We start from the raw sequence: 17793 nt of genomic DNA on the forward strand, positions 1-17793 counted from the left end.
CAAATATTCATGCTTTTAAATGTTTGTATTTATCTAAAAATAGCAACTGTTACATTTTCTGCAGTATGTGAGCATTGGCTTTATTTCTTTTAACCGTTTTGGCAGATAATTTTGGAGTGATTTTAATTCTGAATATAACTAAAAAGTTTTAAAAATTTCTTTTTGTTTTTACCTGCTGATCCGTCAGGAATTACATCAATGCAATTTGCTTGTATTGTGTGTTTTCTAGAGAGCATTGGCCCCCCCAGATGTACACCATGAGAGACTGCTGCTTGTTTCAATTCTTGGGTTTGTGGTAAACCTAATAGGAATATTTGTTTTCAAGCATGGAGGTCATGGACATTCTCATGGCTCTGGTATGATGGTTAGAACCCTTTGTTTCTTCATTTTCTGGTTTCTTTCATAATTATTCACTTTTGAAAATTGATAATTTTTAAGGTTAAACTCTATATTGATTTTTAATAATGAAAGTAATATGTTAATAGGCTCTTATTAATGTCTTCCTGAACCATCCTTCCCACTTTTCTATGTCCCTCCCTCTTAGTACCTTCTCAGGGTTACAGATACTGTCGGTTTGGTGTGTGGGTATCTTCCAGACCTCTGTAGCGCAACGGTTTAGTGTGATACCATTTATATGAAATAAACAAACATCAAAAACCACAATACAAATCTAGTAACTCAAATATTATAGTATACGGGTATATGAAATGTATTATACAGTCTGTCTTTGAGAACCTTCTGCCTAGTATCCATCAAATGTACCTTCTCTTGTTAACAGACACATAAAACTCCATGGTGTGGGTTGCCATGGTTTATTTAACCAGTCTTCTTTGGACACATGTCGTTTCCATTGTTTCGCTCTTTCATATGAAGCTTCTCCTTGGGAACACATGCAAGTGTTTCTTCGAACTGTCCTGTCCTCTACAGTAGCCATTAATTACATGTGACTATTTAAGTTTAAATTATGGTTAATTGAATTTAATAAAAATTCAGTTCCTCAGTTACAATAATGACATTTCAAGTGCTCAGTAGCCACATAGGGCTACCATATTGGTCAGCAAATATAGATTTCCATCATCACAGGAAGTTCTTTAAATTGCAGCGAGCTGGAATATGAGTAAAGTTGCTGAAACACAGGATATGTAGTTTTTAGTTTCAGTAGAGGTTAGCAGTTTTCCCTCCAAATGACTCATTCACATTTACCCCAGCAAAAAATGCAAGTACCAATATTCCCTCGCCCATATCAAAACATAATATTATGGGTTTCAAACCATTCTGCTGATATTTTAACAAAAATGGTACCACAGTTTATTTAGTATTTCTTTGACTGGTAGTGAGGTTGAAAATCTTTGTATGTTTTTAGGCTGCTCAGATTTTTCCTCTTCTGGAATTGTCCTTTTTTCTTTTTTTCCTGTTTTTCTGTTGTCTTATTGTTAATCCATTTATATAAGCATTTTAAAATATATTTTGTATACTAAGTCTTTGTTTTATGTGTTGCGAATATCTTTCTCCAGTCTATTGTTTGTCTTGAAACTTTTACATAGAGGTTTTTAATTTGGATATAGTCTAGTTTTTCTGTCATACATATTTTATGTTATGTTTTCTGCTTTGTTTAAGGAATTTCCCATCCCTGAATTATAAACAAATTCTCTTATAATTTAATACTGTGAAAATTTTGGTTTTATGGTTTGTTTCCCATGTACTTTGGTCCTTCATCTGTATGTAATTCATTTTTGTGATGGGGTGAGTTAGGACTTTTTTTTTCTCAGTGTGAAAAAGCAGTTTTCCAAGCACCATTTATTAATCTGCTCTTTACCTCATTAATATGAAAGTACACTTTTACCGTATATTAAAGTGCCTTATGTATCAGATCTGGCCTGTTTATCTTTGGCTGCCCCACTGTCACACTGGAATAATTGCTATAAATTTTATGTTTTAATATCTGGTTGGGTTAGTCCCTTTCTCTCTCTCTCTCTCTCTCTCTCTCTTTTTTTACCCCAAAGTTTTTGGACCTATCTTGCTCATTTGGTATTTTTCATCAGCTAGTCAAGTTTTATAAAAAATCTTTTTGGGATTTTGATTGGGAATGCATCATCTTTTGTTTAATTGTGGAAGCTGACATGTTAAATTTTATACCCTTTATTAAATTGTCTTAGATACTTTAATAAAGATCTTTATATTTTTCATTTAGTTCATTTTTAGGTAGTTGAGAGTTTTTCTTACTATTGAGAATGAAAGCTGTTATTCCTGCTTGTCTTAATTGTATAACCAGGACCTCTAGCACAATGTTGAAGAATGCTACTTAAGTTTTACCACTGGGTCTGATGGTCTGTTTCTGATAAAACCACTTTATCAAGTTAAGGATATTCTTTTCTTCCTGCATCTATTGAAGTAATCATGTTTTTTTCCCCCTGCTTTATTTAGTTTAAAATTAGTAATTACATTGATAGATTTTTCTCATGAGGAACCATCTTTAAATTTAAGAGGTTAAAATTTAGGTTTGTAGTCCATTTTGAGTCAATTTTTGTGTATGGTATGAGGTATGGGTCCAGTATCATTTTCTTGTGTATAAATACCTGGTTGTCTCAACAGTATTTGTTGAAAAAGATTTATTTTTCCCAATGAATTGTCTTGGCAGTCTTCTCAACAATCAGTTGACCATGAATGAGAGAGTCTGTTTCTGGACTCTCAATTTTGTTTCATGGATCTATATGTCTTCCTTATACCAGTACCATGCAGTCTTGATTAATGCAGCTTTGAGGTAGATTTTGAAATCAGAATATGTGAATTGTCCAACTTTATTCTTTTTTAAAGTTGTTTTGGCTATTCTGGGTCCCTTCTTGCATTTCCATATAAATTTTAGAATCAGTTTGTCAATTTCTACAAAAAAAAAAGGCATCTGAGATTTTGATAGGAATTGTATTGAATTTGCAGATCAATTTGGGAATTACTGTCATCTTAACAATGTCAAGTCTCCTGATCCATGAACATGAGATACCTTTCCATTTATTTTTAGCATCTTTAGTTTCTTGCAACAATGTTTTGTAGTTGTTAGTGTACATGTCTTACACTTCTTTTATTATATTACTCTTAGGGCTTTTTTTTTTTTGGCTACCATTACAAGAGGGATTGTTTTCTTAATTTCATTTTTGGATTGCTAATTGCTAGTATATAGGGATACAGCTCATTTTTGTATATTGAACTTGTGTCCTGCCATGTTGCTGAAATTGTTCATTATTCTAATAGGTTTTTAGTGGGTTCCTTAGAATTTTTGAAATACAAACATGCCATATTTTATTGCACTTTGCAGCTTTCACGTATTTTACAAATTGAAGGTTTGTGGCAGCCTTGCCTTGAACTAGTCTGTTGGTGCCATTTTCCCAGTAGCATTGCTCACTTTGTGTCTCTGTGTCACATTTTGGTAATTCTTGCAATATATCAAACTTTTCCATTATTATTATGTCTATTATGATAATCTCTGGTTAGTGATCTTTGACTACTATGACTTGCTGAAGGTGCAGATGAATGCCAATCAAAATGCCTTTTTTTTTTCCCCTGCCTGATTGCCCTGGTCCGATCCTTACATAGTTAAATAGAAATGGTGAGAGTGGACATTCTTTTCTTTTTCCTGATTTGAAGGTGAAAGTATTCAATCTTTCTTCATTAGATATGAAATTAGCTGTGTTAGCTGTAGGTTTTCCACAAATGCCCTTTATCAGATTGAGGCAGTTTTTTTCTATTCCTAGTTTACTGGGTGTTTTCATCATGAAAGGGTACTGGATTTTATTAATGACATTTTCTTCTTCATTTTTAAGATGATTAGTTGGGTTTTATCCTTTATTCTATTTATCTTTATTCTGTTAATATGGTGTATTACATTGCTTGATTTTCAGACATTAAATCACCTTTGCATTCTTAGGATAAATCCCATTTGGCCATGGCCATAATCCTTTTGATATATTGCTGGATTTGGTTTGCTACTATTTTGTTGAAGACTTTTGTGTCTTTATTCTTAAGGGATATAGTTTTGTAGTTTTCTTTTGATGTCTTTGGCTGATGTTGGTATTAGGGTTATACTGGCCTTATATAACGAGCTGGGAAATGTTCCCTTCTCTTCTATCTTTTTAGGGGCATAATAGTGGAAGAATTTTTGAAGTACTGGTACTTTTTAAATATTTGGCGGAATTCACTAGTGAAGCCTGGGCTTTTCTTTTTTGGAAGTTTTAAAATTATTAATTCAATTTTTTTGCTTTTTATAGATCTGTTCTGACTTATATTTCCTCTTGAATCAGTTTCAGCAGTTTGTACATTTCTAAAAATTTGTCCATTTCATCTAAATGACTTATGATTGTTTATAGATATGTATTAAAAAGTATGCCTTTTTAAACTTTCTTTTGTTTTATTTCCATGAAGTCAGCAGTGATTTTGGTAATTTTGCCTTCTTTCATTTTTTTTCTTGGTCAGTCTTTTTTTCAAAGAACCCCCTTTTGGTTTTATTGGTTTTCTCCATTGCTTTTCTCACCTTTATTTCATTTTATTTCTGCTGTAACATTTCTTATGCACTTTCTTCTTGCTTTGGGTTTAGTTTTTTTTTTTTTCCTTCCTCTTCTAATTTCTTAAGGTGAAAGATTATATTATTTTTTAGATCTTTTTTAGCATAGGCATAACAGCTATAAATTCTTTCTCAGCACTGCTGTAATGTAACCTGTAAGCCTGAGTATTTCATGTTTTCATTTTTGTTAATCTCAAAATATTTTTAAATTTCCCTTGTGATTTCTTCTTTGACCCATTAGTTATTTAGGAATGTGTTTTTGATTTTCTCATATTTGTGAATTTCCCTAGTTTTCTTCTGTTGTCAATTTCTGATTTAATTTCATTGTGATCAGATGACATATTTTTTAATTATTTCAAATTTTAAAAATTTATTCAGTCTTGTTTTATGCTGTTGCATTTGGTCTATTCTGGAGAATCTTCCATTTGCCTGTGAGAAGAATATATATTCTGCTTTTGTTCGGTAGAGTGTTCTGTAGATGTCTGTTAGGTCTAATTTGTTCATAGTTATTCAATCTTCTGTTTCCTTATTGACCTTCTACCTAGTTGTCTATCCATTACTGAAAGTAAGGTTGTTTTTTTTTACATTTAATTGTTTTAGGTTTTGCTTTATGTATTTTGGAGCTGTGTTGTTCATGCATGTATTTTTATAGTTGTTATATCTTCCTGAGGGATTGAACCTGTTATTATAAGATGTTCTTTTTCACTCACAATAATTTTTGGCTTAGAGTATTATGATAGCCATTCCAGCTTGCTTGCTCATGCACTTTCTCTCTCTCTCTTTTTACTGCTTGCATAGTATATTTTTCTTTCTGTCCTTTTACTTGCAACCTCTTTTTGTTTTTGAATCTAAAGTTTACCTCTTCTAGACAGAATATGACAGAATATAGCTATACTATATATTTTTTAATCCACTTATATAATCTCTGTCTTTTGATTGAGGTGTTTAAATAATTTACATTTCATATAATTACTACTAGGGTAGGATTTACATCTACTATGTTAATATTTGTTGTCTATATCTTCTGTCCTTTTTGATACTCCATTTCTCAATTCTTGTCTTTTATATAGATATTTTCTAGTGCACCTCTTTAATTCTCTTGTTTTTTTTAACTGTACATTTTTAAGTTATTTTCTTTATTGTTCCTGTGGGCATTACAAGTAGCATCTTAACTTAAAACTATCTAGTTCAGATTAATAATAATTTAATAATATACAAAAACTTTGTTTTAATATACTTCCATTCCCACCTCCTTCTTTGAATGATTATTGTCAGAAAAATTACACGTTTTTATAAGTCCATCAATACAGTTTTATAATTGTTGCTTTATGCAATTGTCTTCTAAAAGGTATAGGAGAAGAAAAAAGTTATAAATTTAAAAATACAGTTACTCTCTCTTTCATAATTACCTTTACTGGTGCTCTTTATTTCTTTATGTGGATTTGAGTTACTATTTAGTATCTTTTCATTTCACTTGTGAAGAATGCTTTTGTTTATGTGGAAATGTCTTATTTTTCCTTTATATTTAAAGGAGACTTTAGTTGAATTTAGAATTCATGGTTGAGTCTTTTTCTATTTTGATTTTGTCATCCCATTGTCCTTTGGCCTCCATGGTTTTTGTGGTGAAGTCTGCATTTAATCTCATTCAAGTTCCCTTGTCCTGATAAGTCATTTTTATCTTGTTATACAGCCTTCAAGATTTCTCTCTGATATTCATCAATTTGATTGTGATGTCTCTAGATAGGGCTCTGTTTATTCTGCTTGGAGCTTCCTGAGCTTCTTGAATGTGTAGATTAATATTCTTCATCAAATTTGGAGAGTTTCCAGACATATCTTAAGATATTTTTTCTTTCTCTTCTCTTTTTGAGACTCTTGTTATACTTAATTTGATATACTTGATGTTTACACAGGTCTCCAAAGCTCTGTTCATTTTTCTTAATTTTCTTTTTTCCTGCTTCTCAGAGTGGATCATCTCTCTTGATCTGTCTTCAAATTTGCTGTTTTTGCCGCCCACATCTGTGGTTGGGCCCTTCTAAAGTATTTTATTTTAGTTGTATTTTTTTAACTGCAAAATTTCTGTTTGGTTCTTTTTTATCATTTCTATCTCTTTATTAATGTTCTCTATTTGGTGAGCCATTGTTATACTTTCATTCTTTAGACATGGTTTCCATTAGTTCTTTGACTATTTTTGTAATAGCTGATGTAAAGTTTTTATCTATTAAGCCCAAAATCTGAGTCCCTGTCTGGAGCATTTTCTGTTGGCTTATTTTTTTTTCCCCTGTATGTGTGGAATACATTCCTCCTTCTTTGCAAGTCTTAAAATTTTTGGTTAAAAACTGGACATTTTATATTAAAACAACTCTGGTATCAGATTACTTCACCCTCTCCTCTCCAAGTTTGTTGTTCTTTATATTATTGTTTTTTTTCCTGCTGTGTGACTATCTTGAACTAATTCATTTCCTGCAGTGTGTGGCTATTGAGTTCTGAGAGCTGAGCTCTGAGTCTGATATTCACCAAATTGAGAATAGAAATTTTTTCAGGGAACCTCAAGTTTGGACAAAATATTGATTGTGCAGTCAAATGATGCTTTTAACAGAGCTTCAAAAGAAATCAAATCTCTCCATTGTCTGCAATGCTGCTGGCTTTTGACTAATTTCAAATGAGCTAAGGCAGGAGGTGAGAATACCCCCATGTTACTAAGATTTGGTAGTTTCTTGGGTAGATGATTTTCAGTTTGTTTTGTGGTTTTGGTTAATTGCCAGAGTTCTGAAATTTTTTAGTTCCCCATATTTTTGTTGTTTTAGGAGAGCTAGTTTGCCAACATTCCCGTCCACCATTCTGGAAGTTGATCTCCCCATTATTCATGATTTTTCATATAATGCATTAATTATATGCTGAATTTGATTTCCTGGTATTTAGGATTTTTATAAATATAAGCAATAATTTTTGAATTAGTAGCATCCAGTCTTTTTTTTTTTTTTTTGTGCTTTGGAATAGTTTATAGATGTTTCCTTAATGGTTTAGTAGTTATTTAGGTCTGCTATGGAGAGAGGATTTTGCACTGTTTTATACTTTTTTCCCCTAAGGATTGTGTATGCTTTGGTATTAATTTTACTGATCCTTTTAGCAAATGCAGCCACTTCCCTGCTTCTGCCTTAATATGACCATATGCATACATTATTTCATCTTTGTTAGTGTGAGTAATAGTACTTGGCAAAGTTTTGGCCAAGATTTTTGTCTGTGTTATTCACTGCTTTATTCCCAGTGCCTAGAATGCTGCTGTAGCATACTGTGTTCCAAATAAGAACTTCTTAAATGAATGAACATTATCTAATCTCTAAATATTTTTGTGTACTTTTCACTTATTTTCATTCCCAGTAAAGTCTACCACTTCCTGCCATGCTTTCATTTCCTTCATGTACTCTATACTAGGAACTCAGTATTGTTTTAATGAATTTATAGTACTTTTTACAATTAAGTGTTTACTCAATTGAATCTGGTTTTAGAGCTAATTCTTTTTACTAATATCAGTATTATTGTAACCATTAAATAATATATTTTTACATACCTTTTGTTCTAACACTCTTTGTTTTTAGGCCATGGACATAGTCATTCCCTCTTCAACGGTGCTCTGGATCAGGCCTATGGCCATGGAGATCATTGCCATAGTCATGAATTAAAACATGGTGCTGCACACAGCCATGATCACGGTCATGGACATGGACACTTTCATTCTCATGGTGAGTACAGCCTAAGCACTTTCAAATGACAGCTTTCCAAATAAAAAGAAATTATGTAGATTAATTTTCCTAGTTGAAACAGTCCGTTAAAAATGTTGCATTCAACCTCCTTTCTACTGAATCAGACTAAATGGTTCCCAGGGCTAGTTCATTTTTAGAATATAACGAAATTAACTTGATATAAGGCAGTGGTTGTAGCTTTTTTCAGTGAGTATATCATATGAAATGCCACTATTTTAAATGAATGTCAGTGAATGAGGAACAACTGCATTTTAGCAAATAAAAATCATGATTTTTTTTAAAGTATGATGAGGACTTTTGTGCCATATATAGTCTTATAAAAATATGACAGGGGTTTTCAATTTTTCACATTTTTGTTGTAACTTCAGTAGGTATCACCTGATACTTACCTCCATGTTCTCTTAGACATCTTTATATGCTGACTTACATAGCATTGGGTACTAAGTTGTAAGGTATTTATCAACTTAATTAACATTTTATTTAAAAATTATATTTCAATAGTATATTTATGAAATTTTAGAGGAGAGATTAATAGACAGAAACTGCTCTGAGTAATACAGTTTGATTAATCTTTAGATAAATTACGTGCTTAAACATTGTCTGTACTCGCCATATAGACAGAATCCTGAAGCTTTAGACTTGAAAATATGAAAGGGGCCTTAGAGATTGAGCATTAAGGCCCTAGTTTTTTCAGTCTCTAAAGTTTGCTATATTTTTGTAACTGTTACACCAGTATGCTTTAAAACGTTGCTTTTCTAAGTTTTCTGCTCACATTCATCCCAAAATAATTTTGAAAAACTATGTATGCCTCATGTTTTTAAGATAATTTCAAAAAAAAATTGTTTAAATAATTGCGAAGAATATAATTTCTGATACCTTATAGATATTTTAGAATGAAATTTCTATATTACTCTATCAAATACATTTAATGGACTCTAAATACCTTAGTGATTTGAGACCCATTATCACCCATTCAAAAATATATAAATAGTTATTAATTTTACAGCATCTTGTTTCTCCTTGAATTCTTATTTCTATTCTGCTTCCTTTCCAGAATTTTATAAAGTGGAGTATATTTGTGTTAAGTCTTTAATTGATTATCTGTTATGTTTCTTGACAATGAAATATGTATATACATTAAAACCTTTTATTTCCTGGGAGCATAAGACTTAGCATTTAAACATTTCTTTCAGTTGGAATTATTCTAACTTTTACTAGTATAAAGATAATCAAAATAATTCTATTTTTAGGTTTGATACATATATAATAATAAAAAGCAATATTTTATTTGAAATACATATCTTAATGAGATGATGGGATTTTTCTCAATTAGTTTATGTATAAATAACATGATTTGCGTAAAAAAGACTTTGGCATTAATTCTGTTTCTATTTTTCATTTTTACAAGTACTAAGAAACCTAAAATGTAAGGAATTTTGTTATAGCCTTTCAGTCAATTCTTTGAACACCTTCAGAATTACATTCTAAAAATTACATAAATATTTTTGATGATCTGTTAATTGGCAGTTTCATTAGCTAGTCCCTACATTTTATTAAGAGCAAAGAATTGAAAACCATGTTGCTTACCAAAAGATTTGCTAATCAATCATTAGAGTCATTATCACCAACATTTGCAATTAACCCCTTGTTTTTCACCCTAGGATATTTCTGATATCCTGTCCAATGCATTGTAGTAAGCTTTTAGATAGGTGAAAAATAGCCCTTTTATGGTCAAGAGGGAGAAGGGTAAGTGGGAAAGAAGACTTGGCATGACATCAGAACACAAAGAGATCATAGGAACTAGTAAATAGAAATGCCAAGCTTCAAACAGGGACTCTGACTCCAAAATCTACTGTTAACTGTTACTCTGCCTTCAGCATTATATTATTCTGTATTATATAAGCCAGTCTGAGGAATACAAAAATAATAGGACCATGATTCCATTTGGCCCATAAGATATATTATAGTCTTACTGGGAAATACTGTGAGCTTCTTTTTATTGGAATGCTGCACTGTGAATAAAGCCAACAGGTTTATTTTGTTTGTTTGTTTGTTTTAACTGCTCATATCTCAGTGACTTAAGCAGTAAAGGTTTATATCTTGGATTGATAGGGTGGAGGGTGGGGGCTCTGTTCCTCGTGGCAACTCAGGGATCCAGGCTCTTTCCATCTATAGGATTCTTGGGATCCATCACTGGATTCTCTGCATCGAGCTGGAGATAGAGTGCGCAGAGATCATTTGGGACATTCTTATGGGCTGAGCCTGGAAAAAGGTTTACATCGCATATTTCTTTGTTTGCAACTCAGTCACATACACCTCCTAACCCAAGGAAGCCTAGGAAATCTAGTTAAGTTGTTTACCAAAGAAGAAGAAGAAATGGGTTTGTCAAGCAGGCACACAGTGCCTGGTGCAGATAACAAGTTTTACATCCAGAAGAACTTTCAATTTTACATAGATTGGAGTTATGTTGTTTTATATAACTTTTCCATTAGTATAGTGGAATACACCTTTCAAAATAATTATGTCAAAGTGACTTCTTTAGACCAACTGTGTATAGACAGAAATCTGGTGCCTTGATCAGGAGCTAGGTTTTTAGAACAGTTACACTTTTGACTTTCAGCAGGATTTCCAAGATAGCTGCATCTTTTCCCCCACATAGCAGTGCCATGATCAGGCAGAAATCCCTGCGCAGCCTTATGCTTTTATACTTCTCCTGGGATCGTTACACTGCCCTGCCACAGCTGTGGTAATAAGGGTTTGTCAGCTCTTTGGTGCTGTGGGCCAAGAACCATGACTCTGAGTTGTGATCAGAAAGCTCGTCAATCCTCCTGATGATCCCTTTGAACAAATATTGCTGATCATTTGCATTGTTTACCTGTATCTTCTGCTTTGATATTATGTTACAGTTGATGAGTCATCTTCCAAGTATTTAAGAAAAGAAATTGCAGTATTTTTTTCATTTCTTCATCATAAAGGCAAAATGAAAAAGCATTCTTACCTTTTCTGTATGAAAAGCTTGCCACGTTCATCTGGAAGCTACTGGAAAACTGCTGTTTGCCGTAGTCCAGTTTTTCTGGATGTGGTCCTGGCTTCATTTCTTGGTCTTCTTAGGATGTCAAGCAGTAGCTTTGTTTTTTCTGGATTTTCCAACTGTAGAATTAGTGTAGCAAGCTCTGGAAGGTATGTTATGAATATTAGAAGACCAGTATTTTTAATTTACTTTGTGTTTCTTTTTTACCAGATTGCTTAATATAATAATTTCCTAAATACTCTGTACTGTTGACACATTTTGAAATTTCCTATGTCTGTCTCCATTCAATTACTATATTAAAATTTAAAAATAATTTTGTAAGTCTGATGTGGCTATGTAGTCCTGCGTCCTTCACAATACATTTGAATGAAAAGTACTCTGAATTGCAAAAATTGAATCAGGAATTGAAGATGTATTTTAAAATAATTTAACTTAACTCTCTACAGATGGCCCCTCCTTAAAAGAAACAGCAGGACCCAGCAGACAGATTTTACAAGGTATGATGAGCAATTTGTGTATTTCTCTGTTTTATGAAACTGGCTTCATAGTTTTGAGCTATCTGAAGTCTTCCTTTAAGAAAAACACATACTGTAGGATTTGTGTTTAAAATGTTAGCCTTCCTAGTTGATTTTTAAATATATACTATTAGGTATTTTAGCAGATATTCCTTTAATTGTCACTTTGCTTTTTTCTCAGATTTAATAAGAAGATTAAAATATTCAGAAACTATACTGCTTAAATATAAGCAATACCCATGCCAGTGACTATAATAACATCATAATAGTATGTTTGCTTCTGTGAGATTATTAAACATTTTTTCAAAGAATAATATTTAATATGTATTTGTGTTGTAAAAAATTTTAGTGCTAAAAATATAATGCATCCAAACCCAAAGAATATACAACACGAAGAGTGAACCCTAATGTAAACTATGGTCTTTGGGTCATAATGATGTGTCAGTTGTAACAAACACACTACACTGGTGGAGGATATTGACAATGAGGGAGGCTGTGCATGAGTTGGGAGCATGGATATAAGGGAACTCTCTGCACCTTCCACTTAGTTTTGCTGTGAACCTAAAACTGCTCTCAAAAGTAAAGTCCATTATATTCTTAAAATTGTAACACAAAATGAGATCTGTCTCATATCCAGAGGCATCAAATGATGACACCTAAACAGGAGCCTATATATTATATAAAATGATATATTACAAAATTTTATAAGCCAGAGAAAATCAGTCTTGTCTGTGAACTTTGGTAGTTTCTTTTTTGGAATGTGAACCAATCTTCGGCTCTGGATTTCCATTTCGACTTCGTTGTCAAAGTTCCCTGAGTCCCAGCTCCCCGTCGTCCTGCCTTTATTAACTTTTGACTTCAGTCTGACTTCCTCGCTAGCTGGTGTTCCACTCTCTCCTGCACTTACTTTCTCCCCTATTTCTTGATACAGCTCTTGCTTTTTACTTTTTCACTGTGAATATGTTCCTGCACACCGAGGAGCTTATTTCAGGGGGCTTAAGTGTGTCTTCTAGTCACTAGTTTTCCATTTGGGAAATATATAGAATGGTTTTAGGACAGCATTTGCTGAAATGGCTTGTAATCATACGTATGTAATGCATCTACATTCAATGCTGTGAATGCAGCCTTGATGATAGGAATTTTTTTTTTTTAGTTCTGGAAATCATCACAGGTTGAAGGATGGGAGGTTAGATTTACCTTCCTGGTTATCTTTTATATGAGCTATTGTGAAAATTAGTTTGTTTTTTCTGAGTGTCCATCAATTTATGGTGGCTGAAGAGCCCGATAGATAGCTGAAAGATCAGGTAAGTTCCTGGGACTAGGTTCTTGGGCAGTTAGAAAGAACTTCAGTATCCTATCATTTCAATATTTAATTATCAAAGGCTTAAAATATATTTACATCCACTTTAAAATATTCCCATTTCTATTTTCTTTTATATCAGGTTAGAGTTTAGCATGTAACTATAGGTAACAATCCCTTTAGGATAATTAAGTTTATCAGGATTAGTAGAGTTGAGGTCCATAGGAAATTCCAGTCTCAAATGGTAGTAATTTTAATTGCCAGCAGAGGGCTCTGTGTGTACATGTTTGTAATTATGAACAGTGTTTTCTTGACTGATTCTTTCAGTCTAATGCAGTTTTCTCCTAACAAGTTATTAACTTTTGGACTCTTAACCAGAGATGAATGCACAAAAACATTTTTTAAATCAATTTATATCTCTACTTCTTTTATATTATAGCAAATTATTAAGGGTCCTTAAGGGCAAATGTAATTCATGAGTCAAATATTTTAACCCTCGGTATTTTTTAAAAAGAAAAGATTATTTCGATTCCCAAAGCTACTTTTACTTCTTTACTAAACAGTGAATCTGCATTCTGATTTTCAAATTGGTATTTAGTTTTGTATATATAAAATCAAGAATATAGTTTTAAGTAATATTTGCATTTTCAGTTGATCAGAAAATGTTTTGATTTTCCTTATGCTTTATTTCTAGGTGTATTTTTACACATTCTGGCGGATACACTGGGGAGTATCGGTGTCATTGCCTCTGCCATCATGATGCAGAATTTCGGTCTGATGATAGCAGATCCTATCTGTTCAATCCTGATAGCCATGCTCATAGTTGTAAGGTAAGTGCTGGTGTTTTCCTCTCAAGGATTAAAATGAGAGGTGATAAATATGCTACTTAAATTACAGATCTAAACTATTATTATGGTGGAGTTTTGGTTTTTTTTTTTTTTTTGGTCTTTAACAGATTTTTGCATAGACTTATTTCTTTTCATCTTCCTATTTTTCCCTGTGTTTTACCTAAGTTTTGATATTTCTTTTAGATATTTAGTAATCTTTTTTTTGTCTGTAAATCAAATCAGTAGCAATTTTCTCAAATCCAACACTATGTCTGTAGAGTAGAACACTGGAAATATAAAATGTATTAATGTTAGAATGTTATCCCTTTGACACCTGTATTTTTACAGTGTGAAATGTAAAAGAATGTTAAAGTCTCTTCTAGAACTATTTTTAATTTGTAAAGTCACATTATCATTGCCGAAGTCTTGTAACAATGCTTACCAAAGTGTATTTACTTCTGTTTCCCTATCTAAATTATAAATTCTTGAGGAAGGATCTTAGCTCTTTGGCTCTCAATCATCTATCATAGTACCAGTGTGTATGTAAAAGTGTGTAAGTGGGTGTATATAAATTCTCACTAAATATGTTCTGAACTAGTGTATAGTTATTATCTCTTAAATTTATGTCAGTTTATTATTATTTAAATTTTTATCAAAATAATGAACAATATGCACCTTTATTTCACAATCTAGAACTATTTATATAGATACATCTTGATTGGACTGATTTTGTTAAGTTATCCATATGATTTTACTGTTAGTAAAGCTATCTTTGTAATGATAATAAAGACCTACTAGAGGGCAGACTGTGATTTTTATAGCTTGTGGTTGAATAGAATAGACTTGATAAATTGCAATGAAATTATAATCTTATAAGTTAGTCATAAATGTAGATTTTTAAGTTTTTTGCTAAAAAATAGGATAGACATTTTAAACATGCAGATTATTTAAAATTTTTCTTTATTTGTACTAGGAAGCAACTCTGCTATGTAAAAGTCTTTTATAAAGCTTGGGATGTCTTGTCTTCATCTCTGGAAGTCTTACTATACTTTCTTGAAAGTTCAGCTTAGATATCACATATTCTATGAAACTTAACTACTGATAGACTTGGTAACTTACATCTGTACCTCCTTATTTGCATGTTTAGTATTCATTTTCTTTTGTGTTATAATTCTTGGCTGCTTCTAGTACTTCTTAGAGTAGGATCTTAATCTTTTTTTTTTTAACATTTTTTATTGATTTATAATCATTTTACAGTGTTGTGTCAAATTCAAGTTTGGATCTTAATCTTTAATTTTCTTTGCCTCCATTGTTACTGCCCTAATTCTCCTCTCATTTGCTGCTTAGAAGAGTTGGCCTTTCTGTCTCCCTCTAAAATTTTCCACACTGTGGCCAAAGTGATCTTTCTTTAATAAAGATGAAGGTACCTGGAAAAGTTATCTTGCTTTAAGTCCTTCCATGGCTTTCTTACCCTCAGGATAAAGTCTGAACTCCCTAGCAGGACTTCGTGTTGGTACCCATGCACGTCTTCAGTCTTTCTCTCTCCCCGTCTCAGTTTATATTCTGCTCTCCAGCCGCAGCAAATAACTTTCAGTTCCCTGAAAACATGTTATGAGCTCTCTGCATTCTGGACTTTGCTAATGTTTCCTCCATCCAGAATAAAATACTCGTTCACTGAGTGTCTTCCCCCCCCCCCCCACTTCACCCCTACAAGTGCATAGATCATAACTGCTCATCCTTAAGGTCAGATTTCAGCTTATGGCACCTCCTCGAGGAAGCATTTCCTGCTTCTCCACCTCTCAGGCTGTGTTAAGTATACCTATAGAACCATCTGCTGTTCCTCCTATGATGTTTACATACTGTATTGCAGTAGCATTTCTCATTGTCTCCCTTAAGCTCCACGAGGGCAAACGTTTTTCATTATTGTAAAGTCAGCACCTAACTCTACCAGGCAAAAAGTTGTACAGTTTGGATTTGAATCAAAATAAATTTGTGTTTTTTCAGCTTCAGAGAATTCCTTTCTCTAATCCCAAGTAGGGAGTTCTTAATTTAGTTCTAGTCTCATTCCGTTGTTCCACAGATATGAAGAAATAAATACACACACACACACAGAATGAAAGAACTTTTTTTTTTACTGAAATATAACATACTAAAAAAATTACACAGATCATTTTCCATGAATTTTTTTTATTGAAGTATAGTTGATTTACAGTGTTGTGTTCTGGTGCACAGCATAGTGGTTCAGTCATGCATATATGTTCTTCTTCATTATGGGTTATTACAAGGTACTGAGTATAGTTAGTTCCCTGTGCTACACAGTAGGACCTTGTTGTTTATTTGTTCTGCATGTAGTAGTTTATATCTGCTAATCCCAATCAATGAACATTTATTAAGTAGACCTTCCTACCAGGGTGGTGAAAGGAGAAGATACTCACGGTTTTGATCTTGCATTAGAGAGAGAGAGAGAGAACAAACAAATTCATCAATAAACCACTCAGATATCAAGCAGTTAACTGTGCAGAGAGTAAGATAGGGTGATAGTGACTGAGGTGCCACTTTAGATTGAGTGATAAGGGAAGACTTCCGAAGAGGAAGGACGTAAATTGAGGTCAGAATGTCACGAGAGCATTCTAGTCTAAGGAGCAGCTAGTATAAAAACCCTGGAGTGAAAGCAGCCTTGGCACTAAAGGGAGGTTCCCTGAGTGGCAGAAGTCTAGGGGGTGAGGGGAGAGACTGCTTAGAAATAGAGCTGGAGAGACAGGCCGGGGGAAATTAGCCAGGGTTACGAGTCATATTTTATTTCAAGCAGAGCAGGAAACTCTAGGAGAGTGACCTTATTTGATTTGTACTGTTACAAATAATTTTGGCTGCTGTGTAGGTAATAAGATTATAAGGGGGCAGGAGGGCACACCAGCAGACCAGCTAGGAAGGTGTTGTAGTGGACCACGTAAGAGGCCGTGGTGGCTTGGTACAAGGTACCAGTAATCTAGGAGGTGGGGAGACAGGGGTCAAGTTAGAAAATGCTTTGGACCTAGAGCCAATGAAATTTGCTCATAGATATAAATGTTTAGGTGAAGCGTTGACTAAAAGAGGCGAAGTCAAGGATCATTCCTAGAGTTTTTACTTGAGCAACTGAGTGAATGAAGTTGCCACTACTGAAGGACGGAGGACTAGGGGCGAGTAATGTCTGTTCACTTGTTTTGAAGGGCATTGCTGATAAGAAGTTCCGCTTGGTTGTCACTAGGTTTGAGATCTCTCATTAGACAGTCATGTGGAGATCTCCAGTAGGAGGCGCTGGTACAGATACGGAGTTCTTGGGAGCACTCAGCTGAACAGAAAGGATTGGAAGTAGTCCACATGTAGGTTTAAAGTCACAGAGTAGCACTTATCTGCATGAATGCCGCAATTCCTAACCCTTCCATTTTCCTGGAAAACAACTCTCTTTCCTACTGAACCCAATTTAGCTTCCGGGTTCCTTTCAATATAGTGTTTCAAGCAGCCACAACCATCAACTACAGTTGGCTTTTAAGATAGAAGAGGTCTGAGGACTGAGCTCTGAAGGAGGTGGGGAACAGGAGGCAACTCCAGCAGAGGAGAGTAAATTGGGGTGGCCGGTGAGGCAGGAGGAAAGACGTGAGCATGCCTTGTTTTAGGAGCCAAGTAAAGAAAGCATTTCAAACAGGAAGGAATGATCAACCGTATTAAAGGCTTTGGGGCTGATAATTGGTAACTCGGATAAGACACTCAGAAGAGTGATGAGAATGAAAGCCTGATGAGAGTCGCTTCAAGAGAAAACGGGAGGGGAAG

The 17793-nt window shown here is 33.6% G+C and overlaps 1 protein-coding gene across 3 annotated transcripts in view; it reads left to right on the plus strand.

Moving 5' to 3' along the window:
* Positions 1–17793, plus strand: part of SLC30A7 (solute carrier family 30 member 7) — an 83613-nt gene that overhangs the window by 16802 nt on the left and 49018 nt on the right. For all 3 annotated transcript variants that reach the window (XM_032487203.1, XM_032487204.1, XM_006190947.3), the window contains 4 exons: positions 230–356; positions 8149–8292; positions 11791–11841; positions 13854–13989. In XM_032487203.1, coding sequence (XP_032343094.1) covers positions 230–356; positions 8149–8292; positions 11791–11841; positions 13854–13989 — 458 coding nt within the window. The remainder of the gene's footprint in view (positions 1–229; positions 357–8148; positions 8293–11790; positions 11842–13853; positions 13990–17793) is intronic.

This window comes from Camelus ferus, chromosome 9, assembly GCF_009834535.1.
Source record: "Camelus ferus isolate YT-003-E chromosome 9, BCGSAC_Cfer_1.0, whole genome shotgun sequence".
Classification (NCBI taxonomy): domain Eukaryota; kingdom Metazoa; phylum Chordata; class Mammalia; order Artiodactyla; family Camelidae; genus Camelus; species Camelus ferus.